General features: G+C 44.3%; 1 protein-coding gene and 2 long non-coding RNA genes across 4 annotated transcripts in view; 1 reads left to right on the forward strand and 2 right to left on the reverse strand.

Moving 5' to 3' along the window:
• The window catches only part of LOC113895227, a 48,576-nt gene extending 46,075 nt beyond the window's left edge, over window positions 1-2,501 (reverse strand). Inside the window, exons 1-2 of one of the 2 annotated variants that reach the window (XR_003511794.1) lie at window positions 2,372-2,501; window positions 1,798-1,956 (exon numbers count right to left, since the gene is read on the reverse strand). This is a non-coding gene — a long non-coding RNA (uncharacterized LOC113895227). The remainder of the gene's footprint in view (window positions 1-1,797; window positions 1,957-2,371) is intronic. The other variant, XR_003511795.1, reaches the window with a different exon arrangement.
• Window positions 2,497-13,846, forward strand: GNPDA1 (glucosamine-6-phosphate deaminase 1). The gene is made up of 7 exons (XM_027546145.1): window positions 2,497-2,581; window positions 3,453-3,582; window positions 6,917-7,018; window positions 8,518-8,700; window positions 9,684-9,868; window positions 11,544-11,718; window positions 12,390-13,846. The coding sequence occupies exons 2-7, from the start codon at window positions 3,459-3,461 to the stop codon at window positions 12,488-12,490; spliced, it is 870 nt and encodes a 289-aa protein (XP_027401946.1). The 5' UTR covers window positions 2,497-2,581; window positions 3,453-3,458; the 3' UTR covers window positions 12,491-13,846.
• Window positions 9,970-20,504, reverse strand: LOC113895228. Its single transcript, XR_003511796.1, has 3 exons — window positions 20,410-20,504; window positions 13,946-14,047; window positions 9,970-11,681 (listed from the first exon to the last, which is right to left on the reverse strand). It is a non-coding gene; the product is annotated as an uncharacterized LOC113895228 (long non-coding RNA).
• Window positions 20,505-20,907: the final 403 nt, after the last annotated feature.

A 20,907-nucleotide genomic window follows, 5' to 3' on the forward strand; every position in this document is an offset into this window, starting at 1 on the left:
TGAAGAGGAACTAAAAAGTCTCTTGATGAAAGTGAAGGAGATTAAAAAAGTTGGTTTAGAGCTCAACGTTCATAAAATGAAGATCATGGCATCCGGTCCCATCACTTCATGGGAAATAGATGGGGAACCAGTGGAAACAGTGGCTGACTTTATTTTTGGGGGCTCTGAAATCACTGCAGATGGTGATTGTAGCCATGAAATTAAAAGACGCTTACTCCTTGGAAGGAAAGTTATGACCAACCTAGATGGCACATTGAAAAGCAGAGACATTACTTTGCCAACAAAGGTCCGTCTAGTCAAGGCTATGGTTTTTCCAGTAGTCATGTATGGATGTGAGAGTTGGACGGTGATGAAAGCTGAGCGCTGAAGGATTGATGCTTTTGAACTATGGTGTTGGAGAAGACTCTTGAGAGTCCCTTGGACTGCAAGGAGATCCAACCAGTCCATCCTAAAGGAGATCAGACCTGGGTGTTTATTGGAAGGACTGATGTTGAAGCTGAAACTCCAATACTTTGGCCACCTCATGAGAAGAGTTGACTCACTGGAAAAGACCCTAATGCTGGGAAAGATTGGGGCAGGAGGAGAAGGGGACGACAGAGGATGAGATGGCTGGATGGCATCACCAACTCGATGGACATGGGTTTGGGTAGACTCCGGGAGTTGGTGATGGACAGGGAGGCCTGGCATGCTGCGATTCATGGGGTTGCACAGAGTCGGACACGACTGATGTGACTTAGCAGCAGCAGCAAAGAGTCGGACACGACTGAGCGACTGAACTGAACTGAAGGAGGGGAGGAGGAAATAAAAGGGTATCATGGATCTATGATAACATAGTCAGCCATCGGTTTCCCAGGGGATTGCTTCAAGGACCCCCACAAATACCAAAATCCACACCAGCTCAAGTCTCTTACATAAAATGACACAGTATTTGCATATAACCTATATACAACCTCCTGTATATTTTAATCACCTCTAGATTATTTATAATCCCTAAGACAACCTAAATATTATGTAAACAGTTGCCGGGCACACAGCAAAACAAGTTTTGCTTTTTAAGGAACTTTAAAAATTGTTTTTCAAATATTTTCTATCCAAGTTTGGTTGAATTTGTGCATGTGGAACAATGGACATGGAGGGCTCACTGTATTTCATTTAATGCTCACAATAGCCACATGAGGTCAGTATCACTTAATTTCCACTCAATCCCCAAGTTCCAGAGAAGAAAATTAAGAACTGGGGAAGGGGAGTCATTGGCTTGAGTCACTCACTCAAGAAGTGGATATTGGCAAGAACAGAATTCAAACCCAGGCGTTTCTGATTAGTTCCCATGCGGACTCCAGAGTCTCCAGAGTTAACAGATACCAGCACTGGTTCCCTACAGAAAGCTTAGTCACTAAGCTGTGTCTGACTCTTATGATCCCATGGGCTATAGCCCGCCAGGCTCCTCTATTCACGGGATTCTCCAGGCAAGAATACTAGAGTGGGTTGCCATTTCCTTCTCCAGGGGATCTTCCTGATCCAGGGATCAAACCTAGGTCTTCTGCATTGCAAGTCCTTAAAGATAAGGACTGATTAAGGCCCAATTAAGGTCACTTCCTAGACCTTTCTGAAGGCAACTGACCAGCTGCTGACTAGCAGCCTATTATCTGAAGTATTTGGAATAGGGTGGGAACCTCACTGAGAAACATCTGCAATCCTCAGTCTGAGATGAGATTTCTAACTAAATTAAAAAAATAAATAAAGCAAAACAAACAAACAAAAAACCCTACACCAACAGTGAAGCCAAAGAACAAGTACCCAGAACTTGTGTTCGCTGCACAGTCCCAGCTCATCAGGGTCTCACCAGAAGATGGAGCCGCAGTGGGGCCCAAAAGGAAAGGGCGAGCCGAGTCAGGGGAACTGCAAGACATGGGCGCCCAGCTGCCTTGGGATGGCCCGTTTGGTATGTTCTCATTTCTGTAAAATATAAGGATCTTAACGAAAATTCACTGAGGATGTAGTCTAAACTGTTAACATGATCTCAGGGTGGAGGAATAGAGGAGACCAAGAGTTTACGTTTTTCTCTAGTTTATACTGCTGCAAAGATTGATTTTTTTTTTCCCCCTAGAGGTAGAAAAAAATCCAATTATATTGAAAACAAAAAAAGCAGTACTATCTAGGTAAAGAAATGACATCTAAAAAAATAAAGGTCAGAGACAAGCTCAGCCCTAGAGAAAGAGATTCTACTCTTCCTTCCCGGCCTCACCCCCAAAACTGAAAACCTGGTCCCAGAACCCCCGCCCGGGGGACTGCATCCCTGGGAGCAACCTGGGACCCCCCTCCCGTCTCTCTCTCCCACCAAACCAGTCTCCGGGTCCCGTTTCCCACCCACCCTCTCCGCTGCCACCCAGGCCTACTCAGCCCCGGAACTCAAATGAGAGTGGGCGGCCCCTGGCCGGCGGGTCAGACGCTTCCGCGGAGCCGCGGCCCCTCAGAATCAGCCCCGACGACCGAGCGCGCCACCGCGTGACCTGCAGCCACATGACCCGCGCGGGGCGGGGCTGCCGGCGCAGTCGCTGCAGCCGCCGCGGGAGGCATCTGTGTAAGTGGGGAGCGGGGTCCGCAGGGACCCTCTTCGCGGGCGAGGTCCGGGTCCTGCCCAGCCTCCGGCACCCCGGGGCCGGGATTCCCAGCAATCTGCTTGGACCTCCTCCCTGGGAGGGCGATGGGATTGCCATTGGGGTGGGGGGGAAACCCCATGAATCGCAGACCCAGCCACCTCAGCCTCGGGCCTTTCCACTCTGATTTGACCGCAGCTGGGGGAGGAGTAGACGCCCTAATTCCTGAGCGATTGCCTTTACCCGGTGTTCTTTGGTGGAAACAGGATTCACAAAGCAAGGCCGGCCCGTAGGAACACTCCTCTCTGGTACTGAAAGAGAACACACCTCTCCAGCCCGTCACCTACTCTAGTGATCCAAGATGATCCCATGACCTGTTTAGTGAGGAGTTGTTCAAGGGTAGAGCATAGCATCTAGCCAGGTGAGGGTCGTCAAGAAAGGGAACACGGGCCTGGGTCGAGCTACAAGATACTAGCCAACATATTATGTTGAATACTATGTGCTTTACAGGCATTTTCTCATTTAATATTCACCATCATGAAATCTCTCAGGTAGGTGCTGTTGTCCCCATATTCAAGTTGAGAGAAAACAGGCTCAAAGAACTCGGATCCTTAACCAAGGTCCTGCAGTGATAAATAGAGGAACCGAGATTGGACCCCAGGTCTGTCCCGCAGCAGCGCCTCCTGCTGGGTGGTGGAGGCACTTGGCCCAGCTTTTTGATATTCCTGTGAACTGAAAAAGCCTTCCTCTTCCTGGCTCAGCCTAGAGAAAGGGGCTTACCCCTCCATCACAACCACCTCCACCCCTTTCTCCTTATGTCTTACTAATAATTGTTTCTGTCACCTGCCTCTGCAGGACACGATGAAGCTCATCATCCTGGACCACTATTCTCAGGCCAGTGAGTGGGCGGCCAAATACATCAGGAACCGCATCATCCAGTTTAACCCAGGGCCAGACAAGTACTTCACCCTGGGGCTCCCTACTGGTGCGTTGTGGGATGGGGAGAGTGGGCAAAGGCATTAGGGGCTCTCAAGGGTCCAGGTAGGTAGGCTCATTCAGACAAGGAACTGCAAGGAGGGCTCTAAGGTACTGCCCCTATGAATGAACAACTCCCCTGCGCCCTGGGCATACAAAACAGAGGACCTAGCTTCCTCTGGCGGAGAAGGCAATGGCACCCCACTCCAGTACTCTTGTCTGGAAAATCCCATGGATGGAGGAGCCTGGTGGGCTGCCGTCTATGGGGTCGCACAGAGTCGGACACGACTGAAGCAACTTAGCAGCAGCTAAGCTTCCTCTGGGGATTGTTTTGTTGCTGCCTGCTCCTGAAGAATCCTGGAGTAGAAGGGATCTTGGTTAGGCACGAAAAACTTTGATTTTTAGGCTATATTCTAAGTCAGCCCTGGGAGCCAAGTGTCCTTAACAGAATTAAGTCCAAATACCTTAAGACATACATTTTATGTAATGAAGTAATTTCTCTTCTCTGCACCTATAGTGCTAATAACTAAGCACCGTCTTTGGGAGAATTGAGTCACTCAAAGCAATTTCTGTAAGACTTAATTAAACATAGAACCTAAGTGAAAAACAGTCCCAATTTCTTTGGGGAAAAAATCAGAATGCTGCCTTTATTGGAGGATATTTTGATTCTAGCTCGTCAAGGCAAATGTTCTGATTTCAGAGATGGGGTGGATTTGCCTCAGTGGCCCATATACTATTGGTTGAGTCTTCAAGCTTTTTCTATATACAGCCAAATAATAAATATTTTACACTTCACTGGCCATATAACCAGTGATTGCAATCACTTAACTCTGTCCTTGTAGCTCAAAAACAGTCCTAGACAATACATAAATGAGCATGCTGTCTGCCAGTGAAACTTTACCAACACTGAAGTTTGAGCTTATATAATTTTCATATGTCACAATATTCTTTTGTTTTTTAAACTGTCCTTTAATTTATGAATGCTACAAAAACAGGCAGTATGCTAGATCTGGCCTGTGGGCTGAAGTTTCCCCATCTCTGCTCAAGAGGTTTGTGGGAAGAGTATATGCAGGTGCCTGTGAAACCACTAACATCTCAGACTAGGACGGTGCTGCACTAACATCCTGTTTTCTAACTGTACAGCCAGACTAGGCTGGAGTCTGGGCTTCTACTGAAACCCCTCCCCATTGCTGCGTCATTTGCAAAATAGATCCAGCGCCCTCAGAGTGGTATTAGGGCTGTCGAAGACCTGGCCCCTTCCTTACTATCACACTTGAACCAGCACAGCATTTCCATGTGGGTTCCTTGGAATACTCCTGTTAGATGAAGCACCAGTCCGGGTTTTGGGTGGAAGCTACCAAAACCTACTCTGGCTAATTTAAGAAGAAAAGGAATTTATTGACTAGATATTGGGGAGCTCAACAGGATCAAACCAGTCAATCCTAAAGGAAATCAACCCTGAATAGTCACTGAAGGACTGATGCTGAAGCTGAAGCTCCAGTACTTTGGCCATCTGATTCGAAGAGCTGACTCATTGGAAAAGACCCTGATGCTGGGAAAGATTGAAGGCAAAAGGAGAAGAGGGTGTCAGAGGATGAGATGGTTAGATAGCATCACTGACTCGATGGACATGAATTTGAGCAAACTTCAATAGATAGTGGAGGACAGAGGCGGCTGGTGTGCTACAGTCCATGGGGTCGTGAAGAGTCAGACACAACTTAGTGCCTGATCAACAACAACACACAGGATTGATGGGAAGGCTAGAAGTTTGGAAAATGTACATGACAAAATTCAGGGGGAGGACAGGGAAGCTGTGTAGCTCAGGCATAGCTAAGACCATGTCACAGAGACAAGCTGGTTATTTTGTGTGAATGGGGCTGCTGCCATTCATTCAGCAGATATTTTTCAAATACCTGCTATATGCCAAACTGTTTTCAATGCTAGAGATACAGCAATGAATAAAAAGAACACAAATTCCTGCCTTCCTAAAGCTTATAGTGGGAGAAACAGATCATAAACAAGTGAATTAGCAAAATACAGAGTAGACTGGATGGTGATAAGAGGGAAGGAGAAAATGAAGCAGGGCAAGTGATAGGGAATGTGGGAAGTTCCCTAAGGAAGGGGTGGGAGTTAGTGTTGGATATGGGGACAGGGAAAGTCTCTGAGTAAAGGCCCTAAAGAGGTGAGTTGGCTGTGCAGATACTGGTAGGGTAGCAATGTTGGCAAAGGGAACAAACCCCATGTGCAAAGGCCCTGAGGTGAAACTGCTTGAAGCAGGATTCCTGAGGCGGGCGGGAGGCAGCCAGGGGCCAGGTTATACAGAGCCTGTGTTAGGACTGGATATTATTCAGAAGCCATTAGTGGGTTATGAAAAGAATGACTTGGTTTGGGTGGGGCTTTTTTCTTTCCATCTTTTTATTTTTAGCAGTTTCACATATTCAAAAAAGCTGAAAGAATAGGTACCGTTTATCTGGATTCACCAGTTAACATTTTGCATATTTACTTTCATATCTTGTGGCTCATGTTCTGTCTATACACACACTCCTTATAAGCCACTTGAAAGGTCCAGAGATCCTCTAAGTCTTTTACCTCTAAGCCCTTTAGCACATAACTCCTCAGAATAAAGACATTCTCTTATATAACCACAATACTACTATCATACCTAGGGGAATTAAAAATCATTTCACAATATCATCTAATACAAACTATATTAATTTTCCCTCTAATTGTTCATTTATTATTTGTAGTTTTTAAAAAATTAATCCAATGTCCAGTCAGACTTCATGCATATCTAGTTTCTTAATCTACAGTAGTCCTCTTGCCTCTTTATGGGTTTATGACTTTTTAATGAGACTGCACTCAAGAGTTTGCTGCTCCAAGGGGAAGTCTCCCCAAACCCACAGGCTAGCCTGTACCACAGCTGACATTACGTGGTGTAATGTGTCCCCTCTTCTAGACAGTGAGCTCCTCCAGGGTGGCTGCTGAGTCTGTCACTTCTCCGCATGCCCATAATGTACCTCTCACATACTGGTTGCTCAGGGAATATCGTGTTGGCAATTAAGTCTGACATTCACTCAGGTGCTAATCACAGTCATTTCAATCGTCAGTGCTTTAAGTGCTAGGGATTCAGCAGTGAACAAGACAAACATAGCCCTGCCCTCCTGGAGCTTGCAGTCTAGGGGGAAAATAGGTTATTAAACCAGCAACTTAATGGATGGCAGTTGGGATTGAGCATTGGGTAGGACTTCAGATCTGACAGGTATTCCTAATGAAGCATCCCTGATTCATTCCTGGTTGCCCTCTGGGGCAATGAAGGGAATTCATTGCTGTGGCCTCTCTTGCAGGGAGCACCCCACTTGGCTGCTACAAGAAACTGATTGAATACTATAAGAATGGAGACCTGTCCTTCAAATATGTGAAGACTTTCAACATGGATGAGTATGTGGGTGAGTCTGTCTTTCATGGTCTTACCTGATTCCAGAAAAGTCATACTCCTCGCCTCACAGTATCAGCCAGGAGAGGATTGGGGACATCTCGGAACCAGTGACATTTGGTGGTAGGCTCAATTGGTGATACCACATCCTCCAGGCCTTGGTTTCTTCAGCTATGACACGAAGCTAATGAAGCTGACGTTTTGGGCTGTAAGCATTAAGTGATATAACAGATGTGGAAGCTTCTGTTCTATAGAAGCAGACACTTGATAAACTTTAGCATATTGCCCCCTCTGTCTCCTCCCCAACTCCATGCAATTTCTTTCTGGAACAAATGACTGCAAATGGGATCTGGGGTCCCATGGCTGGGGCATGTCCCCCCACTGTTTGTGTCTGGACTTTCTTCTGTTCATCTTCCAGTCCCCTTCCTGCCAAGTATACTGGGAGGGTAGCTGAGACTGGTGTCTTTAAAAGTGGCACCTTGGACTCCTGTCACCCTCTGTACCGCCTACCATCATCTTGTAATGGTTTCACTTGAAAGGTTTTTTTTTTTTAAATTGTGGTAAACTACACATAACATAAAACTTACCATCTTAACTGTCTTTCTGTGTACAGTTTGGCATTAAGTACTTTCACACTGTTGTGCAACCAATTTCCAGAACTCTCTTTATCTTGCAAAACTAAAACTCTAGCTATTAAACATCAACTACTCATTTCCCCACTCCCCCAATCCCTGCTGCTGCTGCTGCTGCTGCTAAGTTGCTTCAGTCATGTCCGACTCTGTGTGACCCCATAGATGGCAGCCCACCAGGCTCCCCCGTCCCTGGGAGTCTCCAGGCAAGAACACTGGAGTGGGTTGCCATCTCCTTCTCCAATGCATGAAAGTGAAAGGTGAAAGTGAAGTCGCTCAGTCATGTCCGACTCTTAGCAACCCCATGGACTGCAGTCTACCAGGCTCCTCCATCCATGGGATTCTCCAGGCAAGAATACTGGAGTAGATTGCCATTTCCTTCTCCATACCCAGCCCCTGAAACGCATTTTAAACATTCTTCTTGACTGAAAAACATGCTTTTTGGGAAGCCCTGAAATTAATTCTCGCCAGCCCCCTGGTGTTCAGGTTGGGGTTCAGGCTGAGCAGGGTGTAACTGGGAATGAATGGTGGGGTAGGAGGCATAGGGTAAGGGGTATGCTTGCTTCCTTCCCTAGATGGACCCAGTCGTTACCCCCCAGGAGGCTAGCCCACCTCTAGAGGCCCAGAATGACCCTAGCCTGCAGCCTCTGGCCATTCCCCTGTGAAAGGAGATCAGAATGAGGGCCTAGTCCCATGGTCATGAGCAGACAAGGATACCAGCTCAGCCTATCCTGAGTGGCTGGGGGTGGGAGGGCTGGGGCCCCAGCCTCCCTGATAGGCTCTTCCCTGAAAGTGTCTCTGGGGGTCAGGAGGTATCCTGGCATCTTTGGGAGGCGGACTCTGGCTCAGCCTGGTATGACTGAGTGCAGCCATGGCCCCACAGGCCTTCCTCGAGACCACCCAGAGAGCTACCACTCCTTCATGTGGAACAACTTCTTCAAGCACATTGACATCCACCCAGAAAACACTCACATCCTGGATGGGAATGCAGCTGACCTGCAGGCTGAGTGTGATGCCTTTGAAGAGAAGATCAAGGCTGCGGGCGGGATTGAGCTGTTTGTTGGAGGTGAGCTCGACACTGCAGCAGGTGTCCAGGGTGGCTGGAACACATGAGAAGGAGGACAAGACCCATGCCTGTCTCCCAAACAGCTTCCTGTCTATGCCAGTGGCAGGGGTCATTTGTTCGCCTGAGGTGGCAGGGAAGGCACAGAGCGGGAGCCCCTGCTGCTCAGAAACTGATCTGGGGCATCTCCTCTTCTTCAGTGTCTTATCTAAAGTGAGGTATTTGGATTTGGACTCAGATTCTCTCCGTTTCCTAGACAGAGTTTTATGGATCAGTCACGGGAACTGGCTGATCAGTTAAACATTAAAAATCAGACTCATGTAGTTCTAAAAGATTCTACCATCAACCCCTGCACACTATAAATAGCGACTGAACCCCAGAGAAGTTTTGTGACTTGCCCTGGGTCAGCCAGCCAGAGCAGCAGAGAGAGGGTGGGGACCTAGGGTCTCCCTACCCTGAGTTGCCCTCTTACACTTCCGTCTGTCATGGCCTCTGGAGTCACCTACAGATGGTGGAGGTGGGAGGCTGAAGTTGAAGTTTTTTACTGCTCCAGATTTAACCCTTCTTTACTTCCAAGTGGGGAGGAAGAGGCTAGGAATGCTCATGTTTTGAGATATTATAAACCTGGCGGCCCCTTTCCAGGCCTTGTATGTGTTTTATTCAGTGTGACTGTCCGAGCAGTGGGACCCATGACTAGTGGCAGACAAGAGAAAAGTTACACTTGGATGATCTGGGGGGCAGAAGCTTTTTGAATTGCTCTCTCCTTGGCTTTCTGAGGTGGTTAGCAAGTTAACAATGTGTGTGTATGCCTCAGCTAGAAACAAGCGGGGAAGATCAGATGCTTAAAGTGTTATCTTAACTGAATGAGGTAAGAGACACGGTTTTCAAGGATTTTTTTCAGACCCTAAGTGGGGAAGGAGGAATTGTCCATTCTTGAAGTCTTGGATCCCTGGTATCAACAGGGCTGCCCCATCTCTCTTGGGCAGGCATCGGCCCTGATGGACACATTGCCTTCAACGAGCCGGGCTCCAGTCTGGTATCTAGGACCCGTGTGAAGACGCTGGCCATGGACACCATCCTAGCCAATGCTAGGTTCTTCGATGGAGATCTTGCCAAGGTGCCCACTATGGCCCTGACGGTGGGCGTGGGCACTGTCATGGATGCTAGAGAGGTAAGGGTGCAAGGGATTCATAGGCCTTTCATTGGCCTGGGGTGGGGGGAGGGGGGGCGGAGCTAGACATGTCTTTTTGCTGCTAATTTTAACTATACAAGTACCACCTGAATTCACTTTTATTAAAAATGAAGACATTATAAATAAGGCTAAAGTCTCAACTGAGACCCTTCACTGTTCTCCTTCTCTGGAAGTAACCATTCTTCCCAGTGTGAGGTGAAACCTTTTGACAGTGACTGCCCAGAAAGCTGCAGGCTCCTAGTCTCTGCTTACCCAGCATCACTAATGTCAGAATATGAATTTGTACCTGCCCAGGTACTGAGGGGGCCCTCTGGTTCCCTGCAGTTGGTGGCGGTCAGTCACTGCTTGAAGGGAGCTCCCCCTGCAACTGCAAGATGCTTGTGCTTATAGCCCTGTGTGTAGAGATTCATAAATGTGGAGAAGTGTGATAGAAATAGTATCTTGACCTGAATTTAGTAAGTCTTCCCATAGAAATCTGGGTATCATTAGAATTTTTTGGTGGCTCCAGTTTCCTTACTTTCATTAGAAGCTTTTTCTCTTCATTTCTGATATATTCAGTGAGAAGCAGCTACAGAAATTTTAGCTTCAACTTTTCCTTGCCCAAGTCTGTAAACAAACATGTAAATCAGTGAAAAAGATTTCCTGTCTAAAATGAACTTTTGTGAAACGGCTGCAGATTTCTGTTGGGTAACCTTGAATCAGTACCTAGGGAGATCATTTTGCTGGTTTTGGTAAATAACTGTGGTTTGAGGGCTGTTCCTGTAGTGTGCAGAAAGGACCTGGGGCTGGAAATCTGGAAATTCTCTTTTTGAAAATGAATTCTGGCGTCCAAGTCACATTTCTCTTTGTGCCTCTGTTTTTTCATCTTTCAAGCAAGGAACAGTAGATCCTGCTCACAACTCCATGATACAAGTGAATTACAATGAAAGGGTATATGGAGAGCTATTTATAATCACTTTCCAACACTTGACATCTTGATATTTTAAGCGTTGAGGGGAGTCTGTGCCTGTTTTACTTAGACAAAAAGCATTACTCCAAGTCACACGAGCAGGTCTAATACTCTGAATTGAAAAGTGACCAGATTAAGGGGCAGCCTTATTTGGATTCAACCTTAGCAGCCACACAGATAACTCTCACCATTGCTTCCAAGGCCTCCGTGTAGACAGTGCCAATTGTGACCCCTCTTTTTCAGTTTGTCACTGAAAACTCACCCACCCTAGAAGCCCTGGGACCTAGCGTCAGAACAGTTGGGATAAGGTGTGGGCCTCGGTGTGCATGTGTGAACACGGCACATGTGTTCACAGGGCACTTTCACAGACATCATCAGAGGTGCCAGAAGGCACAATTACGTGGTGGTCAAGAGCACGGACTCTAGGTTAGAAACGACCTGGGGCAGGCTACTTAAACCCACATCACAGAACCTACTTCCTTATCCTAGAAGGTAGGGATAATGATGCTCCCCACTTCAGGCTACTTGTGTGATAAAGCGCATAGAGCATGGAGCACAGTGTGCCCCATGCTAACGACTTACAATGACATATAAAAACAGTGGTCCTTACGATCACTTTGGGTGGCCAGACTAGAATTCAGGTGTCTGGACTTCCAGTTTTGCTGCTCCTTCTCCTCCATCACAGGCTTGTCTTCTGATCCCCAGGTGATGATCCTCATCACAGGTGCTCACAAGGCGTTTGCTCTGTACAAGGCCATCGAGGAGGGAGTGAACCACATGTGGACCGTGTCTGCCTTCCAGCAGCATCCCCGCACAGTGTTTGTGTGCGACGAGGACGCTACCCTGGAGTTGAAAGTGAAGACTGTCAAGTATTTCAAAGGTGAGGGTGAGGTGGGTCAGAGAGTAGGTAGCCAACTTCAGACATGCCAGGAGTGAAGAGTGGATCTAGCTTGCATGCTCTGACCACTGTAATTCACAACTGTGATTTAAAAAAAAAAATCAAACCCTCCTCCCAGAATACAGTGTTTTCTTCCCATCCATGACTGTAAGGGTCCATTTTTGGAGACCTACTTGCTCTGAGGAGGGGAAAAGAATGAAATCAAAGTTGGAGTTCTAGGGCAATTTGGTAAACTCCTTGCAGTGATACTGAGCCTCAGGTTTTTTCTCTTTTCAGATCTCATACAGGCCTTTTCCTTCTAGTCAAGGCACTGAACTGTCATAAAGATATTTTTTCTTCTACTTAAAGAGGACACTCACTGCTTCAAACATGAAAATCCTCATTTACTGAGCAGGCGAATAGGAATTGGTTCTTTGGTGAACAAATGGCCAACTGTCCTAGAGACTGAATTTATAAAAGTCCCATGGATTCTAGCATTCAATAGGAATAACAAATTCTTTTCCTATTCTTAAGATGTTTATCATTTGGGCCCACAGAAAAATGATGATGAGTACCAGTTCTAGGACAAAATTTGAGAGCTCCTGGATGTTACTGTTGATAATGGAACTCTGCCTCTACCTGCATTAACAACTTTTGTTTTTAATTTTTTGTAGGTTTAATGCTTGTTCATAACAAATTGGTGGACCCCTTGTACAGTATCAAAGAGAAAGAAATAGAGAAAAGCCAGTCTTCTAAGAAACCATACAGTGATTAGCCTGTGCTAATCCTGGTATCAAGTACCTCATTGGGACAGGCGGATCGTTCTGGAAATTGTCTTTAGGATGACAGAATTGTATTTCTTTAATCTAGTATGGTTACTCCAGATAAGTGGACAAACTGTTCTTGGCTGTGCAGCATGGAGTTTGGTCATGGAGTTTAGCTACTTGTTTGTAACTTAATCAGAAAAAAAAAAAAAGGAATCACTCCATAATTCTGATGTCTGCCCCACTGACTAGGGGTTTTTAGCTTTTTGTTCTGTCTGACACTGTTCGTATGTATACTACATTCCCATCAGTAAGTTCTACCCTGTGCACTGATTCTCAACTGGGGACGAAGTTAAGGGCTTATATATATTGGATAGAACCTCTCTGGAGAGTCTTGAAAGTCCCTCTTGAACAGAGCTGCCCCTTATTTGAGAATCACTGTTTTAGATTAAGGAATAAACACTCTGTGTCTAAAATCAGTATGAGGAAGCAGTCCTTTTGGTCAATAACAGAGGCCATGCGAAGGAAACTATCCCTTACTTTCTTTTCCCCATTTTTTTTTTTCCTGCTCTTTCAGTTGGCCCTTCCTTGAACTCAGAGGACTCTGAGAGAGGATTTGGGTGGGTGGGGCTAGAGAGAAGGCTTTCTCTGATAAACTCAGAGCTTCAAGGGACCCAGCCACGTCAAACTCCCCTCCCACAGGGACCTTCCAGCACTGGGAGGCGGAAACATTTTTCCCACGGGAGTCCTGTGTTTTGTTCCAAAGTCTCACTGTGGAACCTCTCATACACATGAAGGAGGTCCACAGGGGCAACAGACACTGTCAAGTTCAAAGCTGTATTCAGCCAAGGTTATGGGGCCAGGGCAAGCAGCTCAGTTTAGAAACACACAAGTGACATGTTCTACACCCCTAAGAGCTGAGCACCAAAAATATACCAACTTTGGAAGTTGCCTAATATCCTTTCCCCACATAAAATACCCTATCCTTCTAACCCTCCTGGGCTCCTGTGGCATGGCCTCATGTTCCCAGAACATCAGGAAACATAATGCTTTTGCCCCTTCTCCTTCATTCCTTGTTCACAAAAAAAGTCTATTGCTCTGCTTTCCTCTAACTTCTACGCCTTGACGGTTTGAATGCTGCCTCCTCCTCCCTGTTTTTGTGCCAGTTGGAAGCTGCTGCCACCTCTTTCCTGGGAAAGATCTTTCAGAGCCTGGCTCAGGCCTCTCTTTAAGCACTGTGTTTGGTACCAGTGTTTTACCTTTAGCTTTTATACGTGATTGTACTGCCATTCTGTTTTAAGCTAATGGATCAATGAACTTGTTTACAATGTGATATTTTCTATTAAATCCAGTATTTTCAAGTAAAATGTGTCATTTGTGGATTTCCTCCCCCAGAGGTCAGAAGCTGGCCTGGGTTGATATTTCTATGTTTTGAGAACAGCTAGTGAGTAAAGCACCACACTCACTCCTCATAGCAGCTCAGCAGGAAGTCAGTCACAGCAACTGTTGGTCTCTTCTTCAAACACCAGAGAGGAAAATAACCAAAATAGTTCACAAAAATGAAGTGCCTGTGTGAAAAAATGGTAGGAATGAACAGATGAGCGATGAGCAATAAATGGTCAGCTTCTGGCTCTGCTTGACACCCAAATATATGGCTGTTAAATAGAATAAGGCAGACTTGTGACCAGGAGGGATGTATCAACTGCAAGGTACAGAAAACAGGTTTTAAGGTTTTTTTAGTTAAAAGTCAATACAATGGAACATCTTGGGTCAACATAACCAACTGAGGTATGAGTAAAAGTTGAAAGAAGGGTTTACTTTTTTAACAACTGTTATTAATATATGTGCCCATAGAAGTCACTTGTTTTAAATATAAACTCAATGATTTTTTATTAAGTCTGTGGAGTTGTACAGTTCCTCACCACAGCCCCTTCCATCACCCCCCACAGCTCCCTAATCCCACCCCAGCCCAGGTGACCACTCATCTGCTTTGTCTCTCTAGATTGACCTTTGTTGGACATTTCGTATATAAATGGAATCATACAGCGTGACATCTTTTGGGTCTGGCTTCTTTCACTAAGCATAGTATTTTGATGTTTATCCATATAACATGTAGCAAACTGTCCATTCCTTTTTATTGCTGAAGAGTATTGCATTGTATGGATATACCACATTTTGTTTATTTCGTAAAGAAGGGATTACATTATAAGTAGGCATGTTAATAGGAAAAAAATCTGAATGAAATGAGAAAGGATTTAGTGATGAATGCTAAACGGAGATGTCTGTATGAACTCAGGATCTTAAAAACATCTGTCATGGGAAAAAAGTCTAAAAGAGTGGGTCGATGTATATGTCCCCTTCATGGATCACAGCCTTGTCGTGGTGAAGGGGCTTGCATAATTCAGTGAAGCTATGAGCCATGCTGTGCAGGGCCACTCAAGACAGATGCGTCATAGTGAAGAGCTCAGACAAAACATGGTCCAGTGGAGTAGGAAACGGCAACCCACGCCATGGAGAAACCCAGGGACAGTATGAAAAGGCAAGAAGATATGACACCAGACGATGACCCTCCCACCCCAGGTCAGGAGGTGTCCAATATGCTACTGGGGAAGAGCAAAGAGCAATTATGAATAGCACCAAAAAGAATGAAATGGCTGGGCCAAAGCAGAAATGACACTATGTTGTGGATGTGTCTGGTGGTGAAAGTCAAGTCTTATGCTGTAAAGAACAATATTGCACGGGAACCTGGAATGTTAAGTCCATGAATCAAGGCAAACTGCATGTGATAAAGCAGGAGATGGCAAGACTGAATACTGACATCTTAGGAATCAGTGAACTGAAATGGATGGGAATGGGTGAATTTAATTCAGATGACCATTATATCTACTACTGTGGGCAAGAATCCCTTAGAAAAAATGGAATAGCCCTCATAGTCAACAGAAGAATCCAAAATGCAGTATTTGGGTGCAATCTCAAAAATGACAAAATGATACCAGTTAGTTTCCAAGGCAAACCATTCAAAATCCTAGTAATCTAAGTCTATGCCCCAACCACTGATGCAGAAGTTGAAGTTGACTGGTTCTCTGAAGACCTACAACACTTTCTAGAACTAACACCAAAAAAGATATTCTTTTCATCATGGGATTGGGATGCAAAAGTACGAAGTCAAGAGATACCCGGAATAACGATCAAGTTTAGCCTTAGAGTACAAATGAACCAGGGCAAAAGCTAACAGAGTTTTGTCAAGAGAACCCGATGGTCATAGCAAACACCCTTTTCCAACAACCCAAGAGACAGCTCTATACATGGACATCACCAGATGGTCAATACCAAAATCCGATTGATTATGTTCTTTGCAGCCAAAGATGGAGAAGTTCTATACAGTCAGCAAAAACAAAACCTGGAGCTGACTGTTGCTCAGATCATGAGACTTTATTGCAAAATGCAGGCTTAAACTGAAGAAAGTATGGAAAACCACTAGGGCATTCATGTATGACCTAAATAAAATCCCTTATGATTATACAGTGGAGGTGATGAATAGATTCAAGGGGTTAGATCTGGTAGAGTGCAAAGAACTATGGATGGAGGTTCATAACATTGTACAGGACGCAGGACCAAAACCACCCCAAAGAAAAAGAAATACAAGAAGGCAAAGTGGCTGATTAAGGAGGCTTTACAAATAGCTGAGGAAAGAAAAGTGAAAGGCAAGGGAGAAAGGGAAAGATATACCCAACTGAATGCAGAGTTCCAGGGAACAGCAAGAAGAGGTAAGAAGGTCTTTTTAAATGAGCAATGCAAAAAAAAAAAAAAGAGGAAAGTATCAGAATGGGAAGGACTGAAGATCTCTGTAAGAAAATTTGGAGATACCAAGGGAACATTTCATCAAGGATGGGCACGATAAAGGACATAAACAGAAGGACCTAACAGAAGCAGAAGAGATTAACAAGAGGTGACAAGAATACACAGAAAAACTGTACAAGAAAGGTTTTAATGACCCAAATTACCATGATGATGTGGTCACTAACCCAGAGCTGGACATCTTGGAGTGTGAAGTCAGGTGGGCCTTAGGAACCATTACTGTGAACAAAGCTAGTGGATGTGATGGAATTCCATCTGAGCTATTTAAAATCCTAAAAGATGATGCTATTAAGGTGCTGCAAATTTGGAAAGCTCAGCATTGGCCACAGGACTGGTAAAGGTCAGTTTTCATTTCAATCCCAAAGAAGGACAATGCCAAAGAATGTTCAAACTACCATACAGTTGCAGTCATTTGACATGCTAGCACTATGCTCCAAATCCTTCAAGCTAGGCTTCAACAGTATAACAGAACTTCCAGCTGTACAAGCTGGGTTTTGAAGAGGCAGTGGAACCAGAGGTCAAATTGCCAACGTTTGTTGGCTCATGGAGAAAGCAAGGGAATTCCAGAAAAATACCTACTTCTGCTTCATTACACTAAAGCTTTTGACTGTGTGGATCAGAACAAACTGTCGGAATCTCTTAAAGAGATGGGAATACCAGACCACCTGATCTGTCTCCTGAGAAACCTGTACACAGGTCAAGAAGCAACAGTTAGAAGCAGACATGAAACTGGTTCAAAATTGAAGAAGGAGTACATCAAGACTGTATATTCTCACCCTGCTTATTTAACTTATGAATCACAAACTGGAATCAAGACTGCTGGCAGAAATATCAACAACCTCAAATATGCAGATGATACTACTCTACTGACAGAAAGTGAAGAGGAATTAAAGAGCCTCTTGATGAAGGTCAAAGAGAAGATTGACAAAGTTGGCTTGAAACTCAACATTAAAAAAACTAAGGTCATGGCATCTTGATCCTATCACTTCATGGCAAATAGAAGGGGGAAAATTGGAAGCAATGATGGAATCTATTTTCTTGGGCTTCAAAATCACTGTGGACAATGACTGCAGCCATGAAATTAAAAGATGCTTGCTCCTTGGAAGGAAAGTTATGACAAACCTAGACAGCATACTAAAAAGCAAAAACATTACTTTGCTGACAAAGGTCCATATAGTCAAAGCTATGGTTTTTCCAGTAGTCATGTATGGATGTGAGAGCTGGACCACAAAGAAGGCTGAGTGCCAAAGAACCGATGCTTTGGAACTGTGGTGCTGGAAAAGATTCTTGAGTCCCCTGGACTGCAAGGATATCAAACCAATCAATCCTAAAGGAAATCAACCCTGACTATTCAATGGAAGGTCTGCTGCTGAAGCTGAAGCTCCAATGCTTTGGCCACCTGATGCGAAGAGCTGACTCACTGGAATAGACCCTGATGCTGAGAAAGAATCAAGACAAAAGAAGGGGCAGCAAAGGATGAGATGATTAAATAAAATCACTGACTCAATGGACATGAATTTGAGCAAACTCTGAGAAACAGCAGAAGACAGAGGAGCCTGGTGTGCTACAGTCCATGAGGTCACAAAAAGTCATGACTTAGTGACTGAACAACAACAAATATGTATATATAAAGCTGATTCACTTGCTGTACAGCAGATATTATACAGCTGTACAGCGCATTATAAATCAACTATAAACACCAGTAAAAATTTTAAAAATAGTAAGAATAAATTTTTTTTTAAAAAATCTGTCTTTCCAAGGCCTGTGTTTCCCAGCAGCAGTGTCATCATGCTTGAACCAGCTCTCATGCAGATCAGGTGGGATGTATACTCCTGGGCCAGACTGGGCCTCTGATGCTACTCAGGGCTTCTTGGAGAGAAGCAATCATTAATGTACGTTTTGGGCAGCGATCACAGTAGGCCTGGAATATTTTGTTGCCAGAAAACAAGGATGCTTTAAGAATGGCCATCACCAAAAAGTCTACAAACAATAAATGCTGGAGAGGTTATGGAGAAAAGGGAACCCTCCTGCATTGTTGGTGGGAATGTCGATTGGTACCATTATGGAGAACAGTGTAGAACTTCCTTAAAAAATTAAAACAGAATTACCATAAATTCCAGCAATCCCACTCCTGGGCATATATCCAGAGAAAACCGTAATTCAAAAAGATACATGCATCCCAATGTTCACTGCAGCACTATTTAACAACAGCCAAGACATGGGAGCAACCTAAATGTCCACTGACAGAGGAATGGATAAAGAAGGTGTGGTACATATATATAATGGAATATTACTCAGCCATAAGAAGAACAAAATAATGCCATTTGCAGCAACATGGATGGGCCTAGAGATTTTCATACTAGTGAAGGAAGTAAAAGAGAAAGACAAATATCATGATATCACTTATATGTGGAATCTAATTTTTTAAAATGACAAATAACTTATTTATAAAACAGAAACAAACTCAGAGATTTCAAAAACAAACTTATATTTACCCAAAGGGAAATGTTGGGGTTCTTGTTCAGTTACTAAGTTGCGTCCAACTCTTTGCAACCCCATGAACTGCAGCATGCCAGGCTTCCCCGTCCTTCACTATTTCCCAGTTTGCTCACTCACGTCCAGTGAGTCAGTGATGCCATCCAACCATCTCATCTTGTCACCCCCTTCTCCTCTTGCCCTCAATCTTTCCCAGCATCAAAGTCATGGTAGGGAGTTCTGACAAAATGTGGTCTACTGGACAATGAAACAGCAAACCACTTCAGTATTCTTGCCTCAAGAACCCCATGAACACAGTGAAAAGGGTCAGGGGATAAATTAGGAGCCTTGAATTAATATACACACACTACTATATACAACATAGATAACCAACAAGGACATACTATATAGCACAGGGAAATCTACTGACTATTCTGTAATAACTTATATGGGAAAAGAATCTGAAAAAGAATGAATACATGTACAACTGAATTACTTTGCTGCACATCTGAAACTAGCATAACATTGTAAGTAAACTGTACTCCAATAAAGTTTTTTTAAAAATAAATAATACAGCTAAGTAGAAAAAGGTGAATCTATAAAACCCTTAGTGTGATACACAAAAAGGAAAAGATAGTATATATATAATTTGTATTTCAGGGGTTGGATGGAATGTGCTTAAAATTTCATTTAGTAAAAAGCAGCAGCATGCCAACAAATGGGTGTCATGCCTCCTATTAAATACATGTTTAGAAACTGCAGATGGATACAAGAGACTAGCCCACTATCTACACCCAACCCTGGTCGATATATCCATGGCTTACTCCCTTACTTCTTCAGGCCTTTTGCTCAAATGTCATTTATCAGAGATATCTTCCCTGACCCTCCAGTGTAAAGTAGCAATCCTGATTCCCTATGCCTCTCTGGGATACTTTCTGATGCCTCTTTCCTGGGAACTAACATCCTTACTGTGATGAGATGCTAGTGAAAGGTGCAGAAGTTTCCAATAAATAGACTGACAGAATCTTCGATTATGAAATAATGGAAAAATAAAACAACTCAGTAATTTGGACCTCAAGAGTACCCTTAACAACTATTTTCCACTAGTCCTTTCAGTCTCCTTAAAGAGACCTAATTCATAATGTCTCAGGCCTCTAATCCCTCTTCCTCCAGCTTTTCTCTGACCTTGAAAATAGAAGCAAGTGGTAAAGAACTTCCACAGGTTCCCACCACCACATACACCCACCTGCTAGCCTTGCCCTCAGTTTGCCCTCTTCCTGTGGTTTGTCCCTTGTCCAATCCCTCTATTTGTACACTAGATCCCGTTTCTTGCCTCCTTGAGGGCATTGCTCCTGCAAGATTCTCCTTTCACACCGACAGCATCAAACTGTCCTTTTTTTTTCCCCCTGAATCACCCCTACAAGAATACAAAACAAGCTTTAAAAACAAAACTCTTTACCCTGTTTGTCTCCTCCTATAATAGCTTCATTGTGATTCCCTTTGCAATAAGAAAGTTCCTGGAATTATCTATACTCTGGCTTCAATCTCTCTCCAATTCTTTCTTTATTCTCATATTCCCATTATGCACATTACACACCTTTTGCAACTGCCTCACAGCTAAGAGTCGGACCTGACTGAGCGACTTCACTTTCACGCACTGGAGAAGGAAATGGCAACCCACTCCAGTGTTCTTGCCTGGAGAATCCCAGGGACAGGGGAGCCTGGTGGGCTGCCGTCTATGGGGTCCCACAGAGTCGGACTCGACTGAAGTGACTCAGCAGCAGCAGCAGCACAGTTCTTAGATACTCTGTACCTTTTCTGTATCTTTTGTCTTTCATTCCTTTTCCTCTTTAAATTTCAGTTTTTCTATTGACATATCTTCAAGTGCAAGGTTCCTTTTTCAGCAGTGTTAAGTCCACCCATGAACCCATCAAAAGCATTCATTTCTGATAGTTTTTATATCTAGCATTTCTTTTCCATTCTTTTTTGGAGTTTTCCATTTTTTGCTTTTATTCCTCATCTGTTCCTGCACGTTGTCCACTTTTTCTATCAGAGACTTTAGCATATTAATCTTAGTTGTTTTAAATTCCCATTC

The sequence above is a fragment of the Bos indicus x Bos taurus genome, chromosome 7 (assembly GCF_003369695.1).
Source record: "Bos indicus x Bos taurus breed Angus x Brahman F1 hybrid chromosome 7, Bos_hybrid_MaternalHap_v2.0, whole genome shotgun sequence".
Taxonomy (NCBI): domain Eukaryota; kingdom Metazoa; phylum Chordata; class Mammalia; order Artiodactyla; family Bovidae; genus Bos; species Bos indicus x Bos taurus.